The sequence below is a fragment of the Petromyzon marinus genome, assembly GCF_048934315.1.
Source record: "Petromyzon marinus isolate PM22_M1 ecotype Great Lakes invasive population chromosome 77 unlocalized genomic scaffold, UKy_Petmar_22M1.pri1.0 chr77_unloc.1, whole genome shotgun sequence".
In the NCBI taxonomy this organism is placed as follows: domain Eukaryota; kingdom Metazoa; phylum Chordata; class Hyperoartia; order Petromyzontiformes; family Petromyzontidae; genus Petromyzon; species Petromyzon marinus.
In genome coordinates this window covers 213,044-225,102 of record NW_027422621.1, presented here as the reverse complement: position 1 = coordinate 225,102, position 12,059 = coordinate 213,044, and the positions used below count along the sequence as shown (strand labels likewise).

The following is a 12,059-nucleotide window of genomic DNA, read 5'->3' as shown; positions in this document are numbered from 1 at the left end:
AGTGAATTAATGAGTGAGCGAGTGAGTGAATTAATGAGCGAGTGAGTGAGTGAATTAATCAGTGAGCGAGTGAGTTAATTAATGAGCGAGCGAGTGAGTGAATTAATGAGCGAGCGAGTGAGTGAGCGAGAGAGTGAATTAATGAGCGAGTGAGTGAATTAATGAGCGGGCGAGTGAGTGAGCGAGAGAGTGAATTAATCAGTGAGCGAGTGAGCAAGTGAATTAATCAGTGAGCGAGCGAGTAAATTAATGAGTGAGTGAGAGAGTGAGTGAATTAATGAGCGAGTGAGTGAATTAATGAGTGAGCGAGCGAGCGAGTGAATTAATGAGCGAGCGAGTGAGCGAGAGAGTGAAATAATGAGCGAGTGAGTGAGCGAGCGGGCAACTATTCCCACCTGAACTTCATCTCCTGGCAAAAGGAGAGGTCATCCCTGTGCTGCATCATCACCTCGACCAGCTGGCAGAGTTTGGTCTTGATGTGAATGGCGTGCATGGAGTTGCCCAGAACACGCACGTACCTACACAGACAAAGGTCCCACAGGTAGCCCCTTGAACAAGACTGTAGGGGGGGCAAGTGCTTTTGGTAGCGACTAGCACCGCCGACGAAACACACACACACAAAGCTCCACCACCCAACCACCCACGTACCCACCCACCCACTCACGTACCCACCCACTCACCCAAGCACCCACCCACTCACCCCACCACCCACCCAGCCACCCACTCACCCACCCAGCCACCCACTCACCCACCCACCCACCCACTCACCCACCCCCCCACCCACTCACCCACTCACTCACCCCCCCACTCACTCACTCACCCCCCCACTCACTCACCCCCCCACTCACCCACCCACCCACCCCCCCACTCACTCACCCACTCACCCACCCACCCACTCACCCACTCACCCACCCACTCACCCACCCACTCACCCACCCACCCACTCACCCACCCACCCACTCACCCACCCACTCACCCACTCACCCACCCACCCACCCACTCACCCACCCACTCACCCACCCACCCACTCACCCACCCACCCACTCACCCACCCACCCACTCACCCACCCACTCACCCACTCACCCACCCACCCACCCACTCACCCACCCACTCACTCACCCACTCACCCACCCATTCACCCACCCACTCACCCACCCCCCCACTCACCAACCCACCCCCCCACCCCCCCACCCACCCCCCCACCCACCCCCCCACTCACCCACTCACCCACACACTCACCTAACAAGGTTGAGCAGCATCCCCTCGAAGTTGGCCTGCCCCAAATGCTCCGTTGAGCCCTCACTGCCATTATCCAGGAGGTTCTTGACGATGGCGATGGTTTGCTCCACGAACAGCGTGTTGGACTCCGTTACGAGTACCTGAGGGTGGGTGGGTGAGTGGGTGAGTGAGTGAGTGGGTGGGTGGGTGAGTGGGTGGGTGAGTGGGTGGGTGAGTGGGGGGGTGGGTGGGGAGGTGGGTGAGTGGGTGGGTGGGTGGGTGAGTGGGTGAATGAGTGGGTGAGTGAGTGGGTGAGTGGGTGGGTGGGTGGGTGAGTGGGTGGTTGGGTGAGTGAGTGGGTGGGTGGGTGAGTGGGTGGGTGAGTGGGTGAATGAGTGGGTGAGTGAGTGGGTGAGTGGGTGAGTGGGTGGGTGGGTGGGTGAGTGAGTGGGTGGGTGGGTGGGTGAGTGGGTGAGTGGGTGAGTGGGTGGGTGGGTGAGTGGGTGGGTGAGTGGGTGGGTGGGTGGGTGGGTGAGTGGGTGGGTAGGTGGGTGAGTGAGTGGGTGAGTGAGTGGGTGAGTGAGTGGGTGAGTGGGTGGGTGGGTGGGTGAGTGAGTGAGTGAGTGGGTAAGTGAGTGAGTGGGTGAGTGGGTGGGTGGGTGGGTGAGTGAGTGGGTGGGTGGGTGAGTGGGGGGGTGAGTGAGTGGTGAGTGGGTGAGTGGGTGAGTGAGTGAGTGGGTGGGTGGGTGGGTGAGTGAGTGAGTGGGTGGGTGGGTGAGTGGGTGGGTGGGTGAGTGGGGGGATGAGTGAGTGAGTGAGTTGGTGGGTGAGTGGTGAGTGGGTGAGTGGTGAGTGGGTGAGTGAGTGGGTGAGTGGGTGAGTGAGTCAGTGAGTGGGTGGGTGGGTGAGTGAGTGGGTGAGTGGTACGGGGGGGGGGACGAGATGGTACAGAGGTAAGTCCCCCAGGTAGCCTCCGGAGGACACACACACACACAACCCTCACCCACCCTCACCCACCCTCACCCACAAACCCACCCACACTCACCCACTCCCTCATCTACTCACCCCTCTCACTCACCCCTCTCACTCACCGCACTCACCCCTCTCATCCCTCTCACCACTCTCGCTCACCACGCTCACCCCTCTCACTCCTCTCACCACGCTCACCCCTCTCACCCACCCCTCTCACCCGCCACGCTCACCCACCACGCTCACCCACCCCTCTCACTCACCACGCTCACCCCTCTCACTCACCGCGCTCACCCCTCTCGCTCACCACGCTCACCCCTCTCATCCCTCTCACCACTCTCACTCACCACGCTCACCCACCCAGCTCACCCATCTCACCCACCCCTCTCACCCACCACGCTCACCCCTCTCACCCACCCCTCTCACTCACCACGCTCACCCACCACGCTCACCCACCCAGCTCACCCACCCCACTCACTCACCCTTCTCACCCACCACGCTCACTCACCACGCTCACCCACCACGCTCACCCACCCAGCTCACTCACCCCTCTCACCCGCCCACGCTCACCCACCTGTCCCTGTCCATCGAAGAACTTGCTGATGCTGGCCCTCAGCTGGCTGAAGAGGATTGGGTAGAGGGCCGGGCTCAGCTCCAGGCCCACCAGCTCCTTGATGTTGGTGCGGATCTGTGGGCCCACCTTGTCGTGCGTACACACCATCAGCCGCAGGATGTGAGAGAGGAACTTCGCCACGGGGGGAGGCGGAGGAGGGGGGGAGTGGTGGCCACCGTGGACGACGGACGAGTAGCAATCGGTCGGTCCCTGGGGCGGAGGGAGGAGGGGAGGAGGGGGGGAAGAGGAGGGGGGGAGGGGGGGAGGAGGGGGGGAGAGGATCGTCAAACTTCTCAATCGCTCGCTCGCTCGCTCGACCGCTCACTCACTCAATCACACGTTCACTCGCTCACTCACACGCTCACACATTCACTCACTCACTCACACGCTCACACATTCACTCACTCACTCGCTCGCTCACTCGACCGCTCACTCACTCACTCACTCGACCGCTCACTCACTCACATGTTCACTCAGTCACATGCTCGCTCACACGTTCACTCACTCACTCACTCGCTCGCTCGACCACTCGCCCGCTCGACCACTCACTCGACCGCTCAGTCACACGTTCACTCACTCGCCCGCTCGACCACTCGCCCGCTCGACCACTCGCCCGCTCGACCACTCGCCCGCTCGACCGCTCGCTCACACGTTCACTCACTCACTCACACACTCACCTCACACACTCACTCACACACTCACTCACTCACACGTTCACACAACAACAACAACCGCCATTCGCCACTTAGTGGCGGTGACGTCACCACGACGCTTCTGCCAGGCTATGTGCACCGTGAGGCCACGTGAAGTGTCGAACGCCCGCTGGCAGGAGGTCACTGGGCAGACCCAGATGCCACGGGTCGACTGACTGAGATGACTGGCTGATGCACCACCTGTGCCCCCTACTGTGCCAACCTGCTGTGCTTTAGCCACCCGGCGCTCCGCTCGTTGTTCTGAGCGTCGCTCCTCCGCCCTCCGTTGTTGTTGGAGGGCGACTGCCTCCAACTGCCCAGTAGCGTCCTTCACGAGCCTCCTCCACAGAGGCCGATCTTGACACCGCTGGTACCAGTCATCGGCAAGTCCACTCAGCTCCACGTCCTCCTGTACCACATCACTCCATCTCTTCTCTAGCCCGTGCCGCGCCCGCTTAGCCCCCTCAATCCGGCCAAACAAAAGCTGTTTCGGCATGCGGTGGCTGGGCATGCGGGCTACATGACCCAGCCATCGCAGCCTTGCCTGCCGGAGGAGCTCACCGATGGGACCCTGCCCAGATCTTTCAAGGATTTGTGAGCTCCTCACACAATCCAGTCTGGTTAAACCCAGGATGGATCGTAGGCAGGCCAGCCTAAATGTTTCTAACCGGCGAAGATGTTCCATTAGGGGGGTCCACGTTTCGCAAGCGTAGAGAAGGGAGGGAATGACCGTGGCCGAGAAGACCTGAAGCTTAGTGCGGAGCGACAGACCAGGTAGCTTCCACACAGCGTTACGCAACCGATGAAAAGATATTGCTGCTCGACTGATTCGGAGTGAGACCTCTGCTGTTAAACTGGAGCCAGTCATAAGCACACTGCCCAGGTATGGGAAACTCTCCACTCTCTCCACAACTGCCCCATCACCGATTGGGAGTTGTGGGGGTGGAGTGTCCGATGGTACAAAATACCCAGGCAGGTGCTTAGTTTTGGTGGGGCTGATGGTAAGGCCCCACCTCTTAGTGGCACGCTCCAGTCTCAGCAGCAGCGTCTCCAACTCCTCCTCTGACTGAGCAGCTATTACCAAGTCATCAGCATACATAACGTGGTTGAGCAATAGGGAGCCATCCCTTGACCGCACCCGGGCATCGATTAGCCTCCCATTATATCTGTACCATATGGAGATTCCCCCGGTACAGCTATTGAAGGCTTCACGAACTACGTGGTCAAAATAGATGTTAAATAATGTGGGAGCCAGAGGACATCCCTGTCGCACCCCAAGGTGTACAGGGAATGGCTCTGACTCCCGGCCACGTAGTTTTACCCGGGCCCGCTCACCATCATGAAGGTCCTTAATGATCGTGAGCAGAGGGTCAGGTACTCCAAAAGCACGAAGAACGACCCAGAGCCCAGGCCTACTGATGGTATCATAGGCCTTGACCAGGTCAATAAAGCAGAGATGTAGGTCTTGTTGGAATTCCCTACACCTCTGCTGTAGCAGACGGACAGAAAATATGGCATCTGTGCAGGACCGCCCTTTCCTGAAACCGCATTGGGGCTCCGCAAGCCTCTCCTCAGCGTGCCTGGCAAGGCGATGCTGAATAATCCTTGCCAGGACCTTTCCCGGCACACTGAGGAGTGAGATGCCCCTGTAGTTGTTACAGTCTGTGCGGTCCCCCTTCTTAAAAAGGGGGACCACCAGGGCATCCTTCCAATCCTGCGGAACCCGTCCGGTGGTCCAGACTGTTGTTGTGATGTCATATAGGGCAGTCTGTGCACAAACGCCACCCTCCCTCAGCATTTCGGTTGGGATATCATCTCTGCCCGCTGCCTTTCCTGGTCTCAGACTCCGGATCGCCTTCAATACTTCCTCAGCAGATGGCACCTCAGCCAGCCACTCACAGGGGGTGACTTCTTCCAATATTTGAGGCACCGCAGCCTCAGCAGGGTCATCCTCACTTTGTGCCACGATGTTTTCCTGGCTGAGGGATTTTCCCTCCCCCAGGACCTCACAGAAATGCTCAGCAAATCTGCAAACCTGTTCCTGGGGGTCGGAGATTGGATCACCGTTTTTTCCCCTAATGATGGTAATAGGTGTGGCGCTGCAGGTTACTTTTTTGATGGAGTTAAATAGAGATTTGTGATCACGGGCCACTGAGGCAGACTCCATCTCCTCAGCAACCCGCGACCACCACCCATCCTTGCAGCGCCTCACGGCTCTCCGAACCTCCGAGCGAAGGCTGCGGTAAGCCTCCTCATTCTCTGACGTGGGATTCTGTAGCCGATGACAGTGGGCCTGTCGCTTTTTCTCAACCATCCTGAACACCTCCTCTGTCAGCCAGGGTCTCTGGGGAGGTCTGGACCGCGTACCCAAAGCAGCCATTGCAGCTGCATGAGTCACAGTCCTAAACCTCGCCCATTTACCCTCGACATCAGGAGGAGTCGGGGACGATGCCAATCCCAGCCGCAAGCGATGATGAAATTCTCGCTTGCAACTTTCATCAGATAACTGAGACCAGGCCACTTTATGTTGGAATGGGGTCCTGGGTGTACACCCACCACCGGAGTGGAAGAATGGCAGGCGCATCTTACAGATGACTAGTCGATGGTCAGAGGGCAGATCAGCTCCACGGTAGGTCCTGGTGTCAAGGACATGGGCTCGCATTCGCTGGTCCGTCACTATGTAGTCCAGCAGGTGTTCTTGCTTGGACCCGGCATGCATCCATGATGTTGTGTGGATGCGCCGATGCCGGAACAGCGTGTTGGTAATTACAAGCCCATGGACTGCACAAAAATCTAGCAGCCTCCTACCGTTGTTATTGAGCTGATCTGGCCCATGCCCTCCAATCACTCCAGACCAGGTGCCAGTATCATGACCAACTCGGGCATTGAAGTCACCCAACATGATGACTCTATCCCGAGGGGCCACTTTAGCCAGCACCTGTGACAGGAGGTCATAGAAGGCACCTGACTCATCGGCTTTGCCTGCATCCCTCCACGGATGTTCATCTTCGGTGGGGGCATAAGTAACCACGACCACCATTCCTCGCCTCCGGTTGATGGGAAGGCGAGCCCAAAGTAGCCTGGGGCTTACAGCTTCCCACACCTCACCGCCACGCTCCCACGCCCCCTTCATTCTTCTGTTCAAAAGAAGACCCACACCCTGTTGTTTGGCAGTCTGCTGCCCCGAGTAGAGGACTGTCCACCCCTCATGGTGGCAGGAGCCAGAGCCGGTCCACCGGACCTCCTGAATGCCGCATAGATCCAGGCGGTACCGGTCCAGCTCCCGACAGAGGAGTGGCAGCCTCTCCTCTGCAGTGAGCGTTCGAACATTCCACGTGGCCACCCGTAGTGGCTTTTCGTTGTTTCTGGAGTAGCCCCGAGGGTAGGTATTCAATCTCCTGGCTCCGCCAATTGGGGTTTGGCCAGGAGACGTCATAGACGCCTGGCCCCCCGGGGCCTCCGGCACAAGCTTATTAGTTACATATTTCAGTTTAATTCGTGGTTTCGTGGTAATTAATTGAAGGTGGAGGGGTTACCAGCCCCTCGCACCCGTCCAGAGCCCCCGTTTAGCCCCTGTGGTGGACACAGACGCCATGAGGGGAGGAGCCAATCAAAATTGGATCTCCCCCCACAGCGCTGTCCACGACAGAGTTGCCCGTCCGGCACCGCGAGGAGGTAGGGGGTTGTTTTGCTCACTCACTCACACGCTCACTCACACACTCACACGCTCACTCACACACTCACCTCACTCACTCACACGCTCACTCACACACTCACCTCACTCACCTCACACGTTCACTCACACACTCACCTCACTCACCCACACACTCACCCACACACTCACCTACGCACTCACCCACACACTCACCCACACACACACACTCACCCACACACCCACACATTCACCCACACACTCACCCACTCACTCACACACTCACCTCACTCACACACTCACACGCTCACACACACACTCACCTCACTCACTCACACGCTCACACACACACTCACTCACACACTCACACGCTCACTCACACACTCACCTCACTCACTCACACGCTCACTCACACACTCACCTCACTCACACGTTCACTCACTCCGCCATCCCCCCCCCCCACCCTCACCATCGCGGCCGCAGACGCCGGCAGAGCCGCCCCAGCCACCGCCTCCGCTCCGGCCACCGCCCCCAACCCGGCCACGGCCACCGCCCCACCCCCGCCAGACGCCGATGCACCACCACCACCACCACCGCCACCACCGCCTCCGCCGCCACCACCGCCTCCGCCGCCACCACCACCGCCTCCGCCGCCACCACCGCCGGCAGCGGCCGCGGCAACGGCCGACCCGCCGCCGCCACCGGCCAAAGAAGAAGAGCACCCGGCGGCCGACATCGCCGACACGGCCACCGAATTCTTCCTCTCGCCGGCGACTCCGCCGCCTCCCATCGGCGGGCTGTGGGTGCCCAGCGAGGCACCGGCGCCGGCGGCAAAGCCGCCGGCGCCGGTGCCGCAGCCGCCGCCGGCAAAGCCGCCGTGCGGCAACCGCGGTTGAAGGCAGACGCCGCCAAGAGCACTGAGGAACCCCGTGGTGTTGATCCACTCCTGCAGCAGCTCGGGGTCGACGACGTCCACCGAACCGCCGCCGCCGCCGCCGCCGCCACCGGCGCCGGCGCCGGCACCGCCGCCGGCGCCGCCGCCGCCGCCGCCGCCGCTGGCGTGGGACATTCGCCGGCGAACCACCGTCCGGTGGAGGGACTCGGACGCCTGACGGGGTGGGCGGGGGTGGGGGGGGAGTGGGACAGACGGACGGGGGGGGGGGGTTGTCCGGTGAGGTTTTCGGTGGAGTTGGTGTTGTCCGGTGAGGTTATAGACCGATAGATATCCATAAAGACCCACAGAGACCCACAGAGACGCACAGAGACCCACAGACACCCACAGAGACCCACAAAAACCCATAGACCCATAGATATCCATAAAGACCCACAGAGACCCACAGAGACTCACAGAGACCCACAGATATCCATAAAGACCCACAGAGACTCACAGACAACCATAGAGACACACAGGACCCATAGACCCACAGATATCCATAAAGACCCACAGAGGCCCACAGAAACCCAAAGAGACCCACACTAAAACTAGACTGTGTGTGTGTGCGTGTGTTACCAGGGTAGACAATTACATCAGCGGCTAAACACAACTCTTAAACACAGCGTGGTGACGCAGATTCTAAACGTGGAGGGGGAAAAAAACGGAGATTGAGGGAGAGACGCAGAATCCTAACTACACAGCAGCAGGTCCGGGATGCAACCCGTGACCTCCTGTAGACCAGGCGAGGTAGTCAACATCTCACAGGGTCCGGGATGCAACCCGTGACCTCCTGCAGACCAGGCGAGGTCGTCAACATCTCACAGGGTCCGGGATGGAACCCACGACCTCCTGTAGACCAGGCGAGGTAGTCAACGTCTCACAGGGTCCGGGATGGAACCCGTGACTTCCTGTAGACCTGGCGAGGTAGTCAACACCTCACAGGGTTTGGGATGGAACCCACAGCCTCCTGTAGACCAGGCGAGGTAGTCAACATCTCACAGGGTCCGGGATGGAACCAGTGCCCTCCTGTAGACCAGGCGAGGTAGTCAACATCTCACAGGGTCTGGGATGGAACCCACGACCTCCTGTATACCAGGCGAGGTAGTCAACATCTCACAGGGTCTGGGATGGAACCCGCGACTTCCTGTAGACCAGGCGGGGTCGTCAACATCTCACAGGGTCCGGGATGGAACCCACGACCTCCTGTATACCAGGCGAGGTAGTCAACATCTCACAGTGTCAGGGCTGGAACCCACGATCTCCTGTAGACCAGGCGAGGTCGTCAACATCTCACAGGGTCCGGGATGGAACCCACGATCTCCTGCGTACCAGGCGAGGTAGTCAACATCTCACAGGGTCCGGGATGGAGCCCATAAACTCCTGCAGACCAGGCGAGGTAGTCAACATCTCACAGGGTGCGGGATGGAGCCCATAAACTCCTGCAGACCAGGCGAGGTAGTCAACATCTCACAGGGTCCGGGATGGAGCCCATAAACTCCTGCAGACCAGGCGAGGTAGTCAACATCTCACAGGGTCTGGGATGGAACCCGTGACTTCCTGTAGACCAGGCGAGGTAGTCAACATCTCACAGGGTCAGAGATGGAACTCTCTACTTCCTGTAGACCAGGCGAGGTCGTCAACATCACAAGTCCGGGATGGAACCCGTGACTTCCTGTATACCAGGCGAGGTAGTCAACATCTCACAGGGTCCGAGATGGAACCCGTGACCTCCTGTAGACCAGGCGAGGTAGTCAACATCTCACAGGGTCCGGGATGGAGCCCACGACCTCCTGCATACCAGGCGAGGTAGTCAACATCTCACAGGGTCTGGGATGGAACCCACGACCTCCTGCAGACCAGGCGAGGTCGTCAACATCTCACAGGGTCCGGGATGGAACCCGTGACTTCCTGTAAGCCAGGCGAGGTCGTCAACATCTCACAGGGTCCGGGATGGAACCCACGACCTCCTGTATACCAAGCGAGGTAGTCAACATCTCACAGGGTCCGGGATGGAACCCACGACCTCCTGTAGACCAGGCGAGGTAGTCAACATCTCACAGGGTCCGAAATGGAACCCACAGCCTCCTGTATACCAGGCGAGGTAGTCAACATCTCACAGGGTCCGGGATGGAACCCGTGACTTCCTGTAGACCGGGCGAGGTCGTCAACATCTCACAGGGTCTGGGATGGAACCCGTGACTTCCTGTAGACCAGGCGAGGTAGTCAACATATCACAGGGTCTGGGATGGAACCCACAGCCTCCTGTAGGCCAGGCGAGGTAGTTAACATCTCACAGGGTCCGGGATGGAACCAGTGACCTCCTGTATACCAGGCGAGGTAGTCAACATCTCACAGTGTCTGGGATGGAACCCGCGACTTCCTGTAGACCAGGCGGGGTCGTCAACATCTCACAGGGTCCGGGATGGAACCCACGATCTCCTGCGTACCAGGCGAGGTAGTCAACATCTCACAGGGTCCGGGATGGAGCCCATAAACTCCTGCAGACCAGGCGAGGTAGTCAACATCTCACAGGGTCCGGGATGGAGCCCATAAACTCCTGCAGACCAGGCGAGGTAGTCAACATCTCACAGGGTCTGGGATGGAACCCGTGACTTCCTGTAGACCAGGCGAGGTAGTCAACATCTCACAGGGTCAGAGATGGAACTCTCTACTTCCTGTAGACCAGGCGAGGTCGTCAACATCACAAGTCCGGGATGGAACCCGTGACTTCCTGTATACCAGGCGAGGTAGTCAACATCTCACAGGGTCCGAGATGGAACCCGTGACCTCCTGTAGACCAGGCGAGGTAGTCAACATCTCACAGGGTCCGGGATGGAGCCCACGACCTCCTGCATACCAGGCGAGGTAGTCAACATCTCACAGGGTCTGGGATGGAACCCACGACCTCCTGCAGACCAGGCGAGGTCGTCAACATCTCACAGGGTCCGGGATGGAACCCACGACCTCCTGCAGACCAGGCGAGGTCGTCAACATCTCACAGGGTCCGGGATGGAACCCACGACCTCCTGTATACCAGGCGAGGTAGTCAACATCTCACAGGGTCCGGGATGGAACCCACGACCTCCTGTAGACCAGGCGAGGTAGTCAACATCTCACAGGGTCCGAAATGGAACCCACAGCCTCCTGTATACCAGGCGAGGTAGTCAACATCTCACAGGGTCCGGGATGGAACCCGTGACTTCCTGTAAGCCAGGCGAGGTCGTCAACATCTCACAGGGTCTGGGATGGAACCCGTGACTTCCTGTAGACCAGGCGAGGTAGTCAACATCTCACAGGGTCTGGGATGGAACCCACAGCCTCCTGTAGGCCAGGCGAGGTAGTCAACATCTCACAGGGTCGGAATGGAACCCGTGACTTCCTGTATACCAGGCGAGGCAGTCAACATCTCACAGGGTCTGGGATGGAACCCGTGACTTCCTGTATACCAGGCGAGGTAGTCAACATCTCACAGGGTCCGGGATGGAACCCACGACCTCCTGTATACCAGGCGAGGTAGTCAACATCTCACAGGGTCTGGGATGGAACCAGTGACCTCCTGTATACCAGGCGAGGTAGTCAACATCTCACAGGGTCTGAGATGGAACCCACGACCTCCTGTAGACCAGGCGAGGTAGTCAACATCTCACAGGGTCCGGGATGGAACCCACGACCTCCTGTAGTCCAGGCGAGGTAGTCAACATCTCACAGGGTCTGGGATGGAACCCACGACCTCCTGTATACCAGGCGAGGTAGTTAACATCTCACAGGGTTTGGGATGGAACCCACGACCTGGAGACCTGGCGAGGTAGTCAACATCTCACAGGGTCCGGGATGGAACCCACGACCTCCTGCAGACCAGGCGAGGTCGTCAACATCTCACAGGGTCCGGGATGGAACCCACGACCTCCTGCAGACCAGGCGAGGTAGTCAACATCTCACAGGGTCCGGGATGGAACCCACGACCTCCTGTAGACCAGGCG

At 59.2% G+C, this 12,059-nt stretch overlaps 1 protein-coding gene across 1 annotated transcript in view; it reads right to left on the bottom strand.

Moving 5' to 3' along the window:
- NF1 (neurofibromin 1) overlaps positions 1–12,059 on the bottom strand; it is a 331,965-nt gene that overhangs the window by 253,247 nt on the left and 66,659 nt on the right. The window contains exons 22-26 of the mRNA XM_076058585.1: positions 7,783–8,253; positions 7,615–7,737; positions 2,763–3,011; positions 1,241–1,380; positions 396–518 (exon numbers count right to left, since the gene is read on the bottom strand). Coding sequence (XP_075914700.1) covers positions 396–518; positions 1,241–1,380; positions 2,763–3,011; positions 7,615–7,737; positions 7,783–8,253 — 1,106 coding nt within the window. The remainder of the gene's footprint in view (positions 1–395; positions 519–1,240; positions 1,381–2,762; positions 3,012–7,614; positions 7,738–7,782; positions 8,254–12,059) is intronic.